This window comes from Struthio camelus, chromosome 12 (genome assembly GCF_040807025.1).
Source record: "Struthio camelus isolate bStrCam1 chromosome 12, bStrCam1.hap1, whole genome shotgun sequence".
Taxonomy (NCBI): domain Eukaryota; kingdom Metazoa; phylum Chordata; class Aves; order Struthioniformes; family Struthionidae; genus Struthio; species Struthio camelus.
Window position 1 is genome coordinate 18,353,111 of NC_090953.1, and position 17,183 is coordinate 18,370,293.

At 40.7% G+C, this 17,183-nt stretch overlaps 2 protein-coding genes across 5 annotated transcripts; both read right to left on the minus strand.

Annotated features, from left to right (window-relative positions):
* Positions 1-1,088: 1,088 nt before the first annotated feature.
* Positions 1,089-10,636, minus strand: MAPDA (N6-Methyl-AMP deaminase). 3 transcript variants are annotated; one of them, XM_068958775.1, is made up of 10 exons: positions 10,511-10,636; positions 8,985-9,115; positions 8,369-8,429; positions 7,444-7,531; positions 6,765-6,846; positions 5,650-5,776; positions 4,824-4,904; positions 4,362-4,500; positions 3,526-3,626; positions 1,089-2,068 (listed from the first exon to the last, which is right to left on the minus strand). In XM_068958775.1, the coding sequence occupies exons 1-10, from the start codon at positions 10,568-10,570 to the stop codon at positions 1,877-1,879; spliced, it is 1,062 nt and encodes a 353-aa protein (XP_068814876.1). In that variant the 5' UTR covers positions 10,571-10,636; the 3' UTR covers positions 1,089-1,876. The 3 variants fall into 3 exon arrangements, with proteins under 3 accessions (XP_068814876.1, XP_068814877.1, XP_068814879.1); XM_068958776.1 differs by having other exon boundaries at positions 8,971-9,115; positions 10,511-10,633; XM_068958778.1 differs by having other exon boundaries at positions 8,915-9,115; positions 10,511-10,626.
* A 240-nt stretch (positions 10,637-10,876) lies between these two features.
* On the minus strand, positions 10,877-16,960 carry TM2D3 (TM2 domain containing 3). 2 transcript variants are annotated; one of them, XM_068958779.1, is made up of 6 exons: positions 16,818-16,960; positions 15,723-15,821; positions 14,735-14,892; positions 13,966-14,140; positions 13,283-13,358; positions 10,877-12,045 (listed from the first exon to the last, which is right to left on the minus strand). In XM_068958779.1, exons 1-6 carry the CDS (start codon positions 16,909-16,911, stop codon positions 11,880-11,882), a joined length of 768 nt encoding a protein of 255 aa, XP_068814880.1. In that variant the 5' UTR covers positions 16,912-16,960; the 3' UTR covers positions 10,877-11,879. The 2 variants fall into 2 exon arrangements, with proteins under 2 accessions (XP_068814880.1, XP_068814881.1); XM_068958780.1 differs by having other exon boundaries at positions 15,723-15,818; positions 16,818-16,954.
* Between the last annotated feature and the right edge of the window lie 223 nt (positions 16,961-17,183).

Sequence of the window (17,183 nt, forward strand, 5' to 3'; positions counted from 1 at the left end):
GGAAGGCAACTGAAAAAAAAAAAATCACAGGAAGAAGAAGAAATTACTTCTGCAATTGCTGAACTGTCATAAGCTAACTCATTGTTTTAACACATTCTAATTGCATGTGTGATTGGCCAGTGACTTCTTCCAATTTAGTAATTAATTCAGACTTCAGGACTTCAAATAAATTACTACTACATTAATCTTTATCCAAATAATCTAAAGGTATGGATATGTAAATGGATATTGATAATCATTTAACTGTTTTAAATTCAAAAATAAATTTCTATTCAAGCTAATACTCCAGGCTTTATCATCAGGGATATTCTTCAGCTGGCTCAGCCATACTATCTAGTTGTCCTGAGATACAAGCAGCAGCAATGCTATAATTGGACAAGCTGAGTTTGGACACATCACAAATATTTGAAGACGCTGTATTAGCCACCCAAGGCTTCTGCAAAATGGCCCCTTCTCACTAAGAAGCTTATGGCAAGATTAGACAGAGCTGAGGGTGAATTCTGTCAGGGAACGCACAACCCTTATTCCTAATCTCTTCAGTTAAAATCAACAATCCCGAAAATGTCATTAAGAATTACATTTGGCAACAGACCAGTCATCCTCTCATTCAAATAGACTGGTTTTCTGCCTTCAGAACAAGCACTCAATGCTTTCTGGTTTTGCTGGAACTGCAAAAAACAGGACTGGAAAAAACTGGAACTGCAAAAAACAGGACTGCCACGTTATACTTCAACCCTCTCAAATTCAGAAATGACTTCCTGAAGTAACAGGAAGTTACTAATAAAAGTTTCTAATGATGGCTGAGCTTTCCCTAAAACAACAGGCTCTTGGGGGAAACAGGTGGTGGTGGTCCTCCACAGTAGCAGATCAAACCATATATACACGCATCCTAAGCACCTTTCACTGCCTGAACTAAGGAGCTCCCTCTGCTGTCAGAAAAAAAACGCTACTGCTCAGAAGAAACCACGTATGCCTCCCTCTCAAAACTGACAGTTACTTAACAAATTTTGAGGTCGTATATGCTTCTCTCCAATAAACACCAAACACACACACACACACACAAAAGAAGTATTGGTTTCAAAAGCATGCAGGTTCAAGTTATTTTTATTGCTTTTTAAAAGAAACAAATGAGAAATTCTAAAAAGCATTTTAAGAATACACCCTTTCCTCAACACAAATCACAATCTGCTAGGTGTTTAAGATTCTTAACTTTATATAGTATAAATATAGTATGGAGGCACTACAAGATACTATGAATACTGAGTGCATTGATAGGTACCACCACACACACTAAACAACCCACAGCAGGGTTCAATCATACATATACATCAATAGAAACAGACACAATATTTAATTCCCTTGAGACAAATATTTCATTCTCCCTGAGGCTGTCTCTGTCTTCATGTTCACTCAACTGCTCAAAACTTGTTTAAAAACAAACAAACCAAAATAAAACACACTCACACACACACACCCAAATATCCAAACTGCTTGGTATACTGTTGCCAACAGATACTTTTTTTATGCCCCAAATTGTGCCTTTATTTTGTTCCGATTCTGAACTGTGTGTGGTATGATGACATATTCCAACAGAGTAATTTTTAAAAAATAGCAACATATCAACTGCAGAGAAGCTACATGATGACACATCTAGAATTTTAATCACTGAAAGCCCTTCCACACAAAGCGTGAAAGGACTTTTGCGTCTATCCTCAGTAATGAAGGATGCGTTCCTACCATCTTGATTTTGCATGGGCTCAGCTTCAGGACTGGATTTATAAACCTGAGGTCTGAAAAAGGCCAAAACCAGGTACTTCAGTAAAAAACGCTTATTAACTAAGCTAACACATCCAAGACATTTAGAACAACAGTTTGATTACTCAAACAGAGTTGGCTTCAGTTTACTCCACTGTTCCCTTAGCTTTGATTTTACTACACTTGAAGCAAAGATATAGTCGATGGATTCATAGGAAAGATCCCACATCTGTGATCGAGTCAGATTAAATGTTTTTGCAACCAGTTCGTATTCCTGAGATAGATCTGTTGCAAAGACGCCTTTATCATCAGTCTAGAGTTAAATTGAAAGAAAAAGAAGTTTAAATTAGATCAGATATATATCAGAACTGACATTTTTACATAGTGCAAATCAGTTTTCTGTTACTGTATCTCACATTTGACTTCATACTCCATTTGCCTCATTTTCCTCAAAATTAATATATTGTTCAAACATACGAAAAAACTTATTAAAGTGATAACACAATTTGTCAAAAAATAGGATTTTCTGTAAAAATAGGAAGTGACTATTTTAAGCCATCTTCTGCCCATGGAGTACCTGAGCAAACTCTTTCATGAGATCACTACCTGCTTTTTCCTCTTCAGAAACCTCTTCCATAACTTTAGAGTTTATAATAAACAGTAGCTAGAACGACGGCCTGTTGGGCCCATCAAACAATGCATACATGTAAGCTATGTCAGAGCGTATCTCCTTATTCTCCTTTCCTCAAATTTGGGACCTGGAACATACTCTGTATTCCTGCATCTTCAGGGAAGAAACTGTTTCACCATCTGCATTTATACAGAGACAACTAGAACCATGTCTTGATACTGACTGAAGTACTTAAATACATCTGACAGAAACCTAGAGATTTTTCATCTACAATGATCAAATCAGGATTAAGGGTTAATGAGATTTCTCATCTGCAATTCAGAGCTCTCCTGTCCCCGAACAGAGAAGAGAGCCGGCTATATCTCTATCTTGTTTAACTTAAGACACAGTAGTATCTCTCTCCCCCCTACTGTTCTTGTTTTCATAGGTCTTTATCAGTAAACTGTTTTCTCATATGACTTTACTGTTTATCTGGGCTTTTCACACTTTAAAATATCTCAGAAATAGCATCTAATCATGGATTATTTTTCACCAGACAAATATCACAGACTTCAAAAGCTCAGTAATAAGTACAATAAAGACTGACACTTATTTTAATAATAGTATGACAACTCTATGCAACTGTAATACACAAATATGCCTGGACAATGCTAAAAATTGTATGGGTTAAATTAACAGGATGGTAGGGTATAAAAACCTGCAAATGTCAGCAGAAGTACTTGGCATCTCAAAGTTTTGGGACCTTATTTAGCTGTCAAGAACTTCATTCAACACAATCAAAATTCTAGTAAATACAAGTTTAAAAGCAAAAACCGGACCAATATGTTTAAGCAAAATCTGTCCATATGCAAACAGTTAAAAAGTTCACTGCATATATATTTTCCATATAAATAGGATAATCAACTATGCCTTGCTTTTACAATAAAAGCAAGATAAACATTAAGAATTTGCATTTGTACCACAACTATTTCTCAAAACAGAACATTATGATTTGCTATAAACAGACGGTTTGCTCTAAGGACAGAAATCATAAATAAAGTCAGCTCTGATCCATCTAAGGAGATATACTTCTCCAATTTCACACTAGTTCTGGTTCTAGGGTCATTGTCTGAATACATGTTTAAAATCAAAATTCTTACACAAAGCACTGCAGGGTGACCTATGTTGTACCAGTATCCAAAATGGTGTTTGTCACAGGAAGGCACTGTCTGAGTTTTGATGTTTGATGTCATGCACAATTCTAGGGGAAAAATGAAGAAACAAGGATATATATCAAAATGACATGTTTTTGACACATTAATGGATTTATTTCTGTCCCTGAATGAAAATTCCACTCAACTATTGTTGTTTCTTTAATTTTCAGCGTTTCCAGTATTTGTTGAATGTTCTGAGGAAAGTTCACTAGTCAATTCCTTCTCATCTACCCTCTGCGTGCAGAATTTAGGGAGCTTGCAGACCAGACCCACAAACACCAAACAGCCTTGCACAGTAACTGAAAGTTATGCTTTGGTTTTGTTTTCATCTGAGCTATCAATTGTTGGCTACTGCCACAAATATGACACCGGACAGAACAAGGCCGCAATATCAATGCTTCTCTCTGTCCTTTTGCTTTATTTGTTGATTCAATACCAATAACCAGCATTAAGATGAACGAAGAATCATAATTAACACAAGCGCATATTAGAAAATGCACGCGAAGTGAGGGGTAGGTTCATAAAATATCTAATAAAGCCTACCTAGGGGAATTTAAAAACCATCTAAAAGTACTCTCTGATCAAATTTATCTTACATGAAAAAACAGACGTGTCAGCAGTACACCTTTATCAGTAATCTTCTCGCATACCTTTCCAAGTTAATAACTTTCTAAGTCCGCTCTGGTCAAAGACAAATCTTTTAGGGTTACTAGATCAGTAGTAAGTATGATGTTCTCAAGTCTAGAGATTACCAAGTAATTTTCTGGTCGTATTTTTCTTACCAATAGGTATATGATTCTGTCTAACAAGTGGCACTAATTCTTCTGAACCTACTGTTGCAGAGTTGAGAAATGTTCCATGTCCAATTCTGTCAGGAGGCAGGCCAAGAAGAATTTTGGTCTCCTCTTCTTGGTTTGGAATCTAGAGAGGATATTTCACATTCTGTCACGGCAGCACAAAATAGCACAGCAACAAACTACATCTGAGTTCAAGTTCTACTATCATACCACGCTCTATAAAAAAAAAAAAAGTGTTAATGAGACTAAAATCTGCATTACTGCCCTCTACAGAGAGTAGTGGTGCATGAAAGTGACTCAAGATGGAATTACAAGACACAAAGAAGTCATCCTAACCATGTATGTAAAAACAAGCAACAGGTATTTGCAGTTCCAAAGTACTTTTAATTGAAGGCTGTCAAATCAGCTTCAGCCTAAATTGCAGAGAAGAATAAAGAAAACTTTTACCTCTGAAAGATGCAATGCCAGCTTAAGGCCTGCCTTTTTTGCTTCTGAGAGGGGTTCCAAAAAATCTTGACCATGTCCTGCCTTGAAGACAGAAATACTTCATTTTTCTATAGCTTATTTTTATGAAATTCCTCCAATTATATGACTGTTAAGAGGTCTAGCAATATCAAAATACTTAATTCAAATACAATTAAATTTTAACCATTTTTCCTTTTTCCAATACTTCACTTTTGAATGCAGTGAGTCAGCTGATGTTCTGTTATATGGGCACAATTTAGTCAAACCAGCCAAAAGTCAGTAGTTCAGGTGAAGCCCAACACTGACTTAAGCCTTAAGTAAAGACTTAAGTCAAGACTTAAGCCAATTAAGTCTTGATTTTGATACCAATTTCACAGTTATCACCTAAAGCTAAATAGAATTCACTTCAGTTTGACAGCTATCCTACAACATTTCTCCTTGCTTAATAACCAAAGAGTACTTAGAATTTCGAAACAAAATTTAAACTGGTGTCAACTTTCAATATTAAGTTACCTCAATCCCATCAATCTGACGGGGACAATTTAGTAACAGACACTTCCCACATAAACACCGCTTTTCTGCGGCTCTCTTTTGAGTATCATGTGATAAGCAATCATGTAATAACCGGTTAGAGTTATCCGCCCCCTGCAGCAACAGGGATAATCCTGGTAGCAAGAACATGAGCAATCCATTCAAACTACCAACAGGACAAAAACACTTAAAAGAATAAAGCATGCCTAGATCTACTTGCTGTTAAACAACAGAGTACTTACCTTCAAGGACAGATCAAAACAAAATAAAAACTTACGGTGGGATCACCACTGAGGTCAAGTCCTACTACCACCCCATCAGTGGAAAGAAGGAACTCTTCAGCAAGTTTAACAGTCTGCTTAGCAACTGCAGGGCCACCTCTTCTATTTATTGCTATTAATAATCTAGGAGATAAATGTACTTATTAACTAAAAACTGTAATAACAGGAGACCAACTAATCTGCTACCAACAAAAATGACACTTCCTTCACGGCTGAGTAGAGAGAGTATTTCTACAGGCAATTGTTCAAGTAACGGAGGTACTGAAGTGCAGAGGGACAACAATTACAATACCATATGCTGCAGCTGTCATCGGAGATTATTAGTACCTTTTGCACCATAAAAGTTTGCTCTGATACTAGAGCTATTTTCACAATACCTTCCTTGCTGTTTATAACACTGGAACAACCGGAGTTATCCTGCCACCAATTTCAGCTTACGTTAATACGTTAGCCTGTGAAATGCAGTAGCTTCAGTGGTGGGAGGGCAGGGAAGGCTACCCTGCCTATTTGCTGCCTGCACTATCAGGGAGCAGGCTCTGCCAGCGGCAGGCATGAAGGATGGGAACTCTTCAACTTCCACAGGTAAACGTGACAGGGGTCGCTACCGACAGCATAAAAGACAGAAACAGTCTCACTGTCTCCAAGCAACAACAGACACCTGAAACCCTCTGCTAATTGGAACTGCCTCTCATTTAGGGCGGGTTGCTTGTACAGCTAATCCAGTAAAAATCTTAGCAATGAACCTAGGCCCTGACAGAGGGGTCTTGAATGCAGTATCCTCCAAAAACCACTGCTTTTCCTGAAACGGTTGCAGAGAATGCACAATCTTAGAGCTGAAAAGTTTCACACAGTTTCATTCTCTGTCTGAAAAAAGGAAGATAAAAGTTTGGGTTTCCACATGAATTATCTGATTTATACAGAGGAATTGTACAAAAGCAATGGTCAAAACGTAGGTAAACGAAACAACAAAAAAATAAAAATCACTAAGCTCCCTCTGGTATATGCATCATTTTTTTTCCCACACTGATGGTTTGTACACCTCTCTGCAAACCATGACTGAACATCAGATTCAACAAAATCTTGAAACAGAGGCACTGTGTGCTTTATTTACCTTACATCTATATCCAAGCCTTCTTCTTTACACTGCTTTATACCTTCAAGTACAGTCTCAACATACATCCTTTTGGTCATACCTACAAAACACATGTACTCCTTTTGAACCAAAACATTTGAACTAATGTCATTAAGTCATGTTGCATTAAGATCCAGCTCTCTAGTCTCACAGTTTCTTTCTGCACCCTTGATTTTGCTCCATGGTTTTCTAATTTGCATAGTTCTGATTCTATTTAAAAATATACAGATTTATTTTCAAGCATACATTTGGATTAGGTGTCCTCCTGAGTATCTGGAAGAAAGAAAATAATTTTGTATGAACCAGAGACTAGCAACAGCTACTTCTCTGATGCATTTATATTAAACCATGTGTAAAGGAAAATAAAAAATGAAGTAACTATAAGAGAATACATTAGCTATTATAAGAAACAGTCAGACATCCTGCTAAAGTGAATGGCCCAAATTCATGCATAATGGAGTCAAAATAATGCACATTTGTCCCCCAAGATCTAATAGTAAAGTAACATAGTTTCATACCACTGTTACTTTCATACCACTGCTTTTATATTTAAAGCATATTTTTACTGAACCAACTGAATTTGACTTAGTATTACTAACACAATGTTAAGTAAAGTTTTATAGTACAGACCGTAATTAAAAACTAGAACACACTGCACCTGTGGCTTTTTCTTCTCTAGGAGTGCTCCTCAGTTCCAGATACTTGACACCATCATCAGCAAATTCTTTAATAACATCTTTAGTTATCTGATTAAAAAACAGCATGTTCAATATGATGAAAGTAATGCTTATAATTGGTTACATTCTCTTTTGCAACTCAAAAAAAAAAAAAAAAACAGGTGACCTGTTTGTGTGAAACACTTGCATAATTTTTAGGCCCCATGTGTTTCCATCACTCTCCACCTCTGGAAATACTACTCACAGAGGGTAACGTCAGTTCCCTCAGCAGTACTAGAGGAAATTAGGACAAATGCAAATTTCTGTGCCTGAAATAGAATACCCCACAGCTGGCATAGTCACAGCCCCTTTCACAGCTATCTACTGTTCTGGAAGTTGAACAGGCTGCTTAGAAGACCATTTACGGACAGAAAGATGAGGATGCTACACCACTTTTTTGGCCCTATTTTCATCACACACACACACACACACACACACACACACACACAAAAAGGCAAGTGATTAAGCAATCCTAGTTCAGTAGTCTCGGCATATACTGAGCCAGTGAAGAACCAGGACGCTACTACAAATCAAAGCTTTGATAACTATGAATAGACATTTTAAAGTCATTAGCAGTCCAAGCATCTAAGAGCTCAGAATGACCACCATACTGGAAGCTCACTTCTTCAAAAAAGTTAAATGGAGGAATTTTATATAATTCTGTATTTCTAAATTTTCATGTTTTACAATAATAATTTTTATCTCCAACTGAAGAGACCCTTATTGATATCGTTGTTACTCAGAACCCAATGTGGTTAAATCAACTAATTTTGTCTTTATATAACGCTAGCCTTGTTTTCAAAAAGGAAAGGGAGATGCTTTTGTGCGTTTGTTTACTTGTTTCAAGCTAAGTTTTGATGAACTTACCAGTAAAATATCTTCAGTCCTAGTGGTAATCTGATAGATGATCTGAAACATCTGAAAACATCTAAACAAAACAGTAAAAAATTAATTGGATGAAAGTTGACTGATAAAAGGAGTACTCCAAAAAAATAAAGTCTATACCTGGAAAACATGTATTCACTATACTCAATCAATCAGCTTGTCTGTAGCTTAAAACACACGTCAACTTATAGGACAAGCAAGACCCTCTTAATAGCCACTTTTGATTTTAGGTTCCAACAATTCATTTGCAACAGAAATTATTATTACATTTACCATAAAGCTTTTTAAGCCCAAAGGAAAACATGAAGTTTCCAAACGAGGAAACCATACGAGTCATTTTCTCTAAAGAGCCCATGGTATAAGTGAAACTTTTCAGTTCTCTAAAAAGGAAATTAAATTTAGTCCGGATGAGATTTCCATTTAACTTGCACACATCTAAGAAGTGACTTTACGGATACAAGAAGCAACAAATCTACAAGATCATAGCGTTAATTAAAACTTCAGCAGTCAGAGTACAGGACAACATACTTCTCTGTTTTGAACCTAGTCAAAAGAAGCTTGGTAGGTGTTCATTACACACATACAGATGTGCACTCACTCATCCAAAGTTCGCTTATTGCCTTTGTCAATCACAGTCATTCCGTTCTGGATCTGAAGGTACGGTTTCTGGGTCATAAGTTTCTTCATAGTGGCAGAACTGATGCAGCCATTCAAATGAGCATGAAGTTCCTAAAACAGAAAGCCATAGGATTTTCTTCCCATCAGTATAAAGAACAGCTTTTACATCTTGTTTGTATAATGGTTCTTGCATCCTACATTACTGTTTCACTATAAGTAAATAAGAATTATCTCTGTTTGGCTAATAACGATCGTTTCCTCATGCTTTTACATACACTGACACAGCTGAGGGTGTCCCGTCTGTATCTTCCCCAGAGCGCCGCCATTGGCACAGATCTCAGTGGGAGCACAGCGGGCTCAGGAGAGAGGGCTCGTTAGAGTGGTGCAATTCAGGGTGAGGAGGAACGAGGGGACCAGATATTTTAGTATTTTTACTAAAATATATTTTATATATTATATTCAGTATTAAGAAAAAAATACCTGGGATTCAAGAACTCTTTCCTCATCAGCTCTAAGTTAAATTTACGCATGCATAATTTCACAGTTCTACGTTGTTCAAAAAGTATCATTTTTATACCTCCTCACCTTTCTTTTCTTCATACCGTGAAAAGTTAACTCATGCCACAGCAATGCAGCAAGATGCCATCTCTGCCCGCTAACAGAGACCCGACTGAGCAACAGCCCTCTGCTGTCCGAGGCTGATTCCTGCCAGGCTCCCTTGGCCACCAAGCTCTCCCCACCATCCTTGTCTGAGCTCCTCTCTTCAACCCCGGCTCCCTCCTGTGCCCGCGCAGCTCCTGATGGAGGAAACAGCCCCCGGTGCCCTGCCATGCCGCGTACCTCCTCACCCCCGGGACCCTTCCCTCTTAATTAGGAAAGGCGAAAAAAAAAAAAAAAGTGAAGTATTTCTTAAAGCCTTTGATCGGAAAAGCCGTTGAAGATTTAACTCCGTAGATTTAATTTTAACCGTGTAAAACATTGCATGTCATATTCCTATTTTAAAATAGGAAACGTAGAAGCAAAGGAGAAGGGAGCAGGTCATCTCGGAGAGCGAAGGGGCACAGCTCCAAGGCGGCAACCGCCACCCCCCCAGCCCGAGCCCGCCCCCCCGCCACACCGACGCCCCACGGCCCGGCCCGGCCGAGCCTCGGCAGCCCCCGGGTGGCAGCGCCGATAGAGGGGCCGCCCGGCGCGGCCAGCGATAGCGCAGAGGCACCAGGCGGCGCCGCCGCCCCCGCCGCGGCGGGCGAGGACGCGTTATCGGGGCCAGGCCGCCGGGCCAGCCTCGGGGGGGGGGGGCCAGGGGCAGCCCCGCGAACAAAACGAGGGCGATGCTGAACCGATTTAACGGCAAGGAGAGCAGGCCGTAAGAACGGCAAACAAGCCGGACGGGCGAGCGTTTACGGCGTCTGTTCTGCACGCGGAACAGGAGGCCGCCCGCCAGCGCTGCCCGGCCGGCCCCCCCCGCGGCACCCCGCCCGCCGCCGCTCCGCCCGCCGCGCTCACCACTTTGGGCAGCTCCCGGTAGAAGCGCAGCTCCCGCTGCCGCTCCGCGCCCGCCGCCATGACGGCGCCTGTGGCGGGCGGCGGGCGAGGACATGGCGGCGGCCCGCCCCGGCCCCGGCCCCGCCTCCCCTCGACCGAGGCCCCCTGAGGCGGCGCGAGGTGGGGGGGGGGGGGAGGGAGGCGGAGAAGGCGGCGGTTATCCGTTAGTGACCGTTGGAAGCGGTGTCTCACAGGGGCGGGCAGCACCGCCACCCTCTCCCCTCGCACTGCGCAGCCCCCGCCTCGAGGTTAAGCGCACGGTACATTGAAAGACAGGGGCAGCAAGAAAGAAGGTGAGCTCATAAAAACTACGTTTCATATTCAATAGAAGCTTCAATTTAAGTTTATTCAAGTCATAATTTTCATATTCACTGCACCTTAGTACTACACAAGCAAGAGTTCAAGTCCAGTGTAATAGGGCACTGCCAGAGGCCAGAGCAAAGAGGTAGGCAAGCCGGGTTTCAGTATTTAAGTGAACGAAACTAAGCTATTCCTCAGTAATGTCACTACAGTTTGCTACATGAGGATACTTCATTAAGGAAATACCTTGTTACACAGTCTTAAGTGGATAAATGTATTGATTACATTACCAGACCTCTTTTTTGGAATTAACTTCCAAGTCTGCTAGCACAAGAAGAACCACGGTAGCTTTCACTGATGTGCCAGGTCAAACCCAACCAAAATAAAGACATCTTAGGATGATCCTAAACCATATCTTAATTATTTCATGTTTAGCTGTTAGCGTTACTGCAATCTAACTCTAAAACCCTTCCACACTTTTAAGTCAACAAGTCACTACACAAATGTTAGGTCTTGCTATACCCAGGAAGAGATTAACATAATTAAGATCATAAAACGTCAAAACAATCTACATACTGCTAAGGTAGTTCAGGTTTAGGCAAATAAGTTATCCTCCCACAAATATGAAAACAATATATTACTGACATATTTAGGGAATTTAGTTTTGTAGTTCATCTCAAACATATAAATATGAAGTAAACAGTATCAAGTTAGTTTACATCTCTTTTGGTGCTTGACAGGATCAAGTTCAAGAACAGCGTGGAATTCAGTTATCTGTTCAACTTTTTTTTTCATAGAAAAATAGCATATCCATAAAGAAAAGGAAATGAATTTCAACTTACTCAGTGATCCACTCTTTTATTTTACCTTAGTTAAAGGCAAACTAAGTACAGATACTGTACATTAAAACGTTACACACATATAAAGAACAGTCGTTCTTCATTCCACCTTAAAGGCTCAGTTTCTACATTCTTTTATTTATGCCCTTTTCCAAACAACTACCCCTCTCTGAAACATACTGCATCTATATTTAAATATAGAGCGAGCCATCTGCAGGTCCCACATAGCCAACACCAATTAGGAGCACATCAATTAACGTCCATATTCCAAGTCCACCAAAGCTGAAGAGTTTTCCCAGACCTTCCCGCCACTGGCCCAAATAGAAACGATCTGCTCCAAATCCACCGAGGGTAATGCTACAAGAATAAAAATATGATTATTATTTATTTCTTAATGAACTCAGTTTGGGTATCTATACTTGCTTCTTTTTGATATACCTACAAGTTGATGATGGTTTTGCTTTTATCACACAAGAAACCATGAAGATTTTATTAAAAAAAAAAAAAAACCCAGCTGACTTGGTAATTAAGTAATGTGTAAGTTCTTGATGAAAAAGTACTATTTCTTAGCTAATGAGTATTATTCAGAGACTTGACAGTTTTTCATTCATAACAAGCAATAAAAAACCCCACAAAAACACAACACACTTTCAAACTTTGCAAATTTGTGTTTCAACTTTTCTAACCTGGCAGAAGTTTAAAAAACAAAACAAAACACCTGTAGAAAGATTATTCAGCCCCCATGCAGCAGTAAGGCAATGATAAATTTCTCCAGCTGGTGGCAAAGATGAGAATGACTATAAAGAAAAGTGTGTTAGATCACTTTCTTAATCACAGTCTTACTACATCTTTCATCCAGGTAACATAGAGTCTTACTACCCAATTTAGCATATTAACCATTTTGAAATACTAATTTAATGGAAAAAAAAGTCTTTTGAACGTATTTCAGTTACTTTCAAATCACTACTGTAGTGCTCTAATGACTTAATATGTCAAAAATTAATCCGTTTATTTCAATACTGCCATACTGGTCTCCTCCCCAAGATTTCAAAGCACACGAAACTTCCCTTTTAAAGCATTTCTAGCTGTTACAGTTGGAAGAGAAGCCTTAAAAATATCTATCTATCTAAGCCAGCTCTAGCCAACTCAGGGACATCTGTCAAATTCAGAACAGCCACATTCATTTCAGACGCCAGGAAATAATTTGTACAAACAATTTTCAGCACTGTTTAAAAAGGGAGGAGCAAAATTCTGTAAGTCTACAGAATTTTTTGAGCGTTTGCACCGCATTTGACATCAGAGTAAAACAGATGTCATCCCTATTTAGAAGGGATCACTTTGTGAAGCCTAAGAATCATTGGCACTTACTCTGACGAAAGTACATTAGTTGCAGAAATAGGATCAAGATTTTCTTTCAAGCTCTATTTTTTGAGGACCGCTACTATCATTGCATATGAAATCTTAAGGCATCCTATGTGTCCAAATTCCAAGCCAGACAAATGCAGAAAAACACAGACTGAAGATTTAATACCCAATTAATATAATATTTATAATATATAAATCAGCGTGAAGTTCTGTAACAGCTCTTGCGTACCTTAGCGCCAAGGCAGTAGACCACTTATAACCTCCAGTCCAGTTGCAATAGAGCATCTTAGGAAAGACACGATTACCTAAACATTAAAACATATTCAAACCTTAATGCAACAAACAGACAAATGAGTCAAAACACGAAGCATGAAGCAAGAACAAACCATACATCTCTAACAAGAGACTAAAATAGTTGACACTAGTAGAAGCAAGCACTGTCAATAAGACAATAACACAAAGAAAAACCCATACATCGTCTATTCCATTAATCTTTGTCTCACACCAGATAAAGGCAAGGTAGTTGAACAAATAAAGAGGGGGGAAAATTAAAGGAGTTGCGTGAAACCGACATGAATTTTTAAAAGTTTTTTAAATTGATGACACTTGAAATTTATTCCATTAATGGTGTCCAAATTAGTTGAATTCATAAAAATGGACAGAAATAAAATAAAACTACTTTCGCTCACCTGAAGGTACATAACAGTAGTCTTACAAGTCAATGGTTACAAGTGTCATTTTAAAATTAAAAATTAAAATGTGACTATAAAAATATTCAATTGTCAGATTAATCAAGGTGCAGACTGTTCCTGCAATGGCCATAAACAATCATTGTATTGACCCATTACCAAAAAGTTAAGAAATTCTTTAGAAAAAGGGCTTCTTCACAAAATCTGTTTTAGCACACCTTACCTAGACAATGAATATGATCCCGTACTGTACAAGTGGCATTATATCGTTGTCGTGGACAAGAAACCGTCATGCAGTTTGTAGAATTGGTACATACATAATCAGTTGTCGCAAGCTGCCAGCAAAATTGGCATGTCATGTTAATGGTAAAGTTCTCCTGCTCGTCGTTATTCTGATCCTGTAAGAGGAGAGTATTATCACTGAATTAATAATCAAAGAGTTTCACAGCATACAGTATCAAATTACATCTCACAGATAAAATAAGTCTTACTTTGCTCGAAACTTCTATGTTCGCCATCTCTACGTGGTCAAGTATAATAGAAAACCAACAGCAGAAAACTGGTAAGAATGGTTATTAAAGTGCAGTTTGATATGACTGCTTAGTCCAATCTAATTGTAGGCTACGGCCAAAAGGAGCAGCCTCAACTTACTCAGACTTACCTTTTTTTTATATATGATCAGGTTGCTCATCTGACAGACATTCTTCCTCCCCCCCCCCCCCCCGAAATGTTTCATTTTTCATTAATCAACAAACTGATTTAACTCAACCACATGGCTGCGTGACAAAAAGATCTGTGCAAAGGAGGCAGAAAGGAGCGTAGGTCTGCCTCTTCCAGCAATAGCCTATAGTTAAATCAGACTGATGTACACAAATCTGCAAACCTGCCTATATAAGAAACCGAAAAACCATTTTTTACATTTCTTTAATGACAAGATACCAAAGTTTTAATTAAAAGACTTAAATCCAGATTAAAAGTAATAGGTTACTTACAACACAATGAACATGTGGCTTGACTTTGCAATCGAAAGTGGCTGGCTTCCCATATATACAGGAAAAGTTTGTGTTGCATGTCATACAGTCTGGTGGCAACCTACTGCAAAGCCCATTGCTAGGGCATTTAGTCACATAAGATGGCATTTCTGTAGTTTCTGAAAAATGAAGTAAGGGAATAAAATGAAGAAAAAAAAGATTCTACAGACAGTGCATGTGTATACATATAAAAGGCTTTCCCTATTATGCAGGGAACAGAATTAAAGGTTACTACCTTTAATTCTTTAGTACCACCAGAGTTTGTTGAGCCAGCTGAACAGGTTACACAAGGCAGTAAGGTACGCTGCAAGGATCCTTGCAATTTTGTACAGGACAGTGCATCAACACAATATAGTACAACACTAAGAAGAGGGCTTAGCATGAATTTCAGGAGTAATGTAACTGTATAGAGAGTACCACCTCAGCCAGTATTTCGCAGCAGGAGTAATCAGCTTTGGTAGAGAAACAGGTTGACACCAACCTACGTTGGCTTCAGCGCTAATTAAGTAACAGCTAGCTCAGACATCTGTTTGCATGTGTTCAGAAGGGCCTCTTAAGCTGTTAGCAAGAAGAGTATTTCAGTGAAACTTGATGTTGTATTTACGTTGGATGTGAAATAGTAACAACGTCTTGCAGAACGCTAGAGTGTTTCAAGAACTTCCACCATCCTGACAATGGTGTTAAACACGTGAACCGGGATCCTAGTTTAAAAGGTAATTTTCTATCTGTAAGATCTTATATGGACAACCTTTCTAATTATATAATCCTGACTAGTTGTTTAAGGTCATTTAAAAGTAATTCTAACTGCACCATACTACAGTATATCTTTTACCACTGTGAAAGCATATACACGTTTACATAATTCAAAAGCTTTACTATTAAAGTCAAGATTTGAAGAAGACGGCCCCCAGAAGAACAATAAAAGAAACAAGAAAACTGATAATTGTACCTGCCACTTTAAAATAGGGAGTATTTGTACTTGTTGAAGTTAGACTTTTTGCAAGGGTAGACTGGGTCTGTGAGTGCTTTGTGGTCATCAAAGATCCTGCTATAAGAAAAAAAAAATTGGAGAAAGTGATATTTCTAGAAGAATGCTGTTCTTCAGAAACAGTTTGATTCCAACATCCGGATATGAAATTACAAGTGGAAAGTGCAAAAAAATTGCAATTACAAAAATCTGCTTTCCTGGTTTAGAATAGGCTGTTTAAACATTAAACATCCGTGCTAGAATTTAATTGTTCCTATTTTTGTCTCAACTCAGTCTCATTTTTTTGTTTGTTGAGACTCCTACAGCGCTCAAAGAGCTAAACAAAAACATTTAATCAAGTAACGCAGTGACTTCTTCAGTAGCAAACTGGAACAGAGGACCTGGCTGGAAACCATGGCTCTACTTGCGCAAAACAGTATTTGTCTTTGCCCGGACCCATCGGATCCGGGGAGGCAGGGCTATGCAGCGCTCGGCGGTTTGTCCTATCTGTGCTGAAGCCCGCAGCGCATCACGCAGCGCGAGCGAGCTGTGCCAGGGCGGAGGAGTTTGCTGCCTCTGCCTGCCCGCGCGGTGCCGAGAAGCCCCAATGCCCTGCCAATTACATTCTGGATTACGCGCAATCCGAGACAAGGAACGCATATAAAAACGACTATCTCATGCCAAAGTAACAGACGTGTCGGCACGGTGTCGGCGAGCAGGGGCCCAGCCAGTCTCCTATCCCGACCGCAAGCACCCCAGGAAGGAGTTCGAGCAGCCCAGCACCCGCGATCACCGACAGCGGCGCAGCAGGACCGTGACGACGCACCTTCAACGACTAAGCAGCCGCCACCGCCGAACGGCTGCCCGGAAGCCGCGCTCGCCCCCGCCCCCGCCCCTCCGGGCCCCCGGCCGCAGGCTCCAGGAGCGGGGCCCGGCCCCAGGGCAGGGCAGGGCAGCACGGCCGGCCGGGGCCGGGGCCGGGGCCGGGGCCGCCGGGCCTGCCCCGCCGCGGCCTCGCTCCTCCCTCCCCCCAGGAGCCGGGGCGAGAGCGGCGCCCCGCGGCGCGGACGCGCTCACCACGGCCCGACAGCACGTAGAGCTGGGAGAGGAACAGCGCGACGCTGCAGAGCCGCTTCAGGGCGCGCAGCCCCGCCGCCGCCAGCGCCGCCATCTTGCCTGCCGGCTCCGCTCCGCTCCGCTCCGCCCCGCCCGGCGCGGCGTGGGGCGGGGCGGGGCGGGGCGGGGCGGGGCCGCCTGCGGCCGGGCTGCCCGGCAGAGCCGCCGCCGCCCCCCGCCCCCGGGAACTTTCACCGCGGAGTCAGTCCTGCAGGAGACGGGGCAGGGGCAGCTCCTACGAAGAACAAGGATTGCCTGCAGCCGGGGCCGCACCTAGCGTCGCCCCCCTGCAGGGAATTTCGGCGAGGGACAAAACGCAGCTTCTGT

Coding starts and splice junctions, on each gene's coding strand:
- TM2D3 (XM_068958779.1), bottom strand. CDS start 16,911: ATGGCGGCGCTGGCGGCGGCGGGGCTGCGCGCCCTGAAGCGGCTCTGC. Junction 14,893..15,722: donor TCCCTATTTTAAAGTGGCAG/GTACAATTATCA, acceptor TTCATTTTTCAG/AAACTACAGAAATGCCATCT. Junction 12,046..13,282: donor TCTACTGCCTTGGCGCTAAG/GTACGCAAGAGC, acceptor TTATTCTTGTAG/CATTACCCTCGGTGGATTTG.
- MAPDA (XM_068958775.1), bottom strand. CDS start 10,570: ATGGCGGCGGGCGCGGAGCGGCAGCGGGAGCTGCGCTTCTACCGGGAG. Junction 8,430..8,984: donor AATAAGCGAACTTTGGATGA/GTGAGTGCACAT, acceptor TGTTTTGTTTAG/ATGTTTTCAGATGTTTCAGA. Junction 2,069..3,525: donor GTCACCCTGCAGTGCTTTGT/GTAAGAATTTTG, acceptor ATTTAACTCTAG/ACTGATGATAAAGGCGTCTT.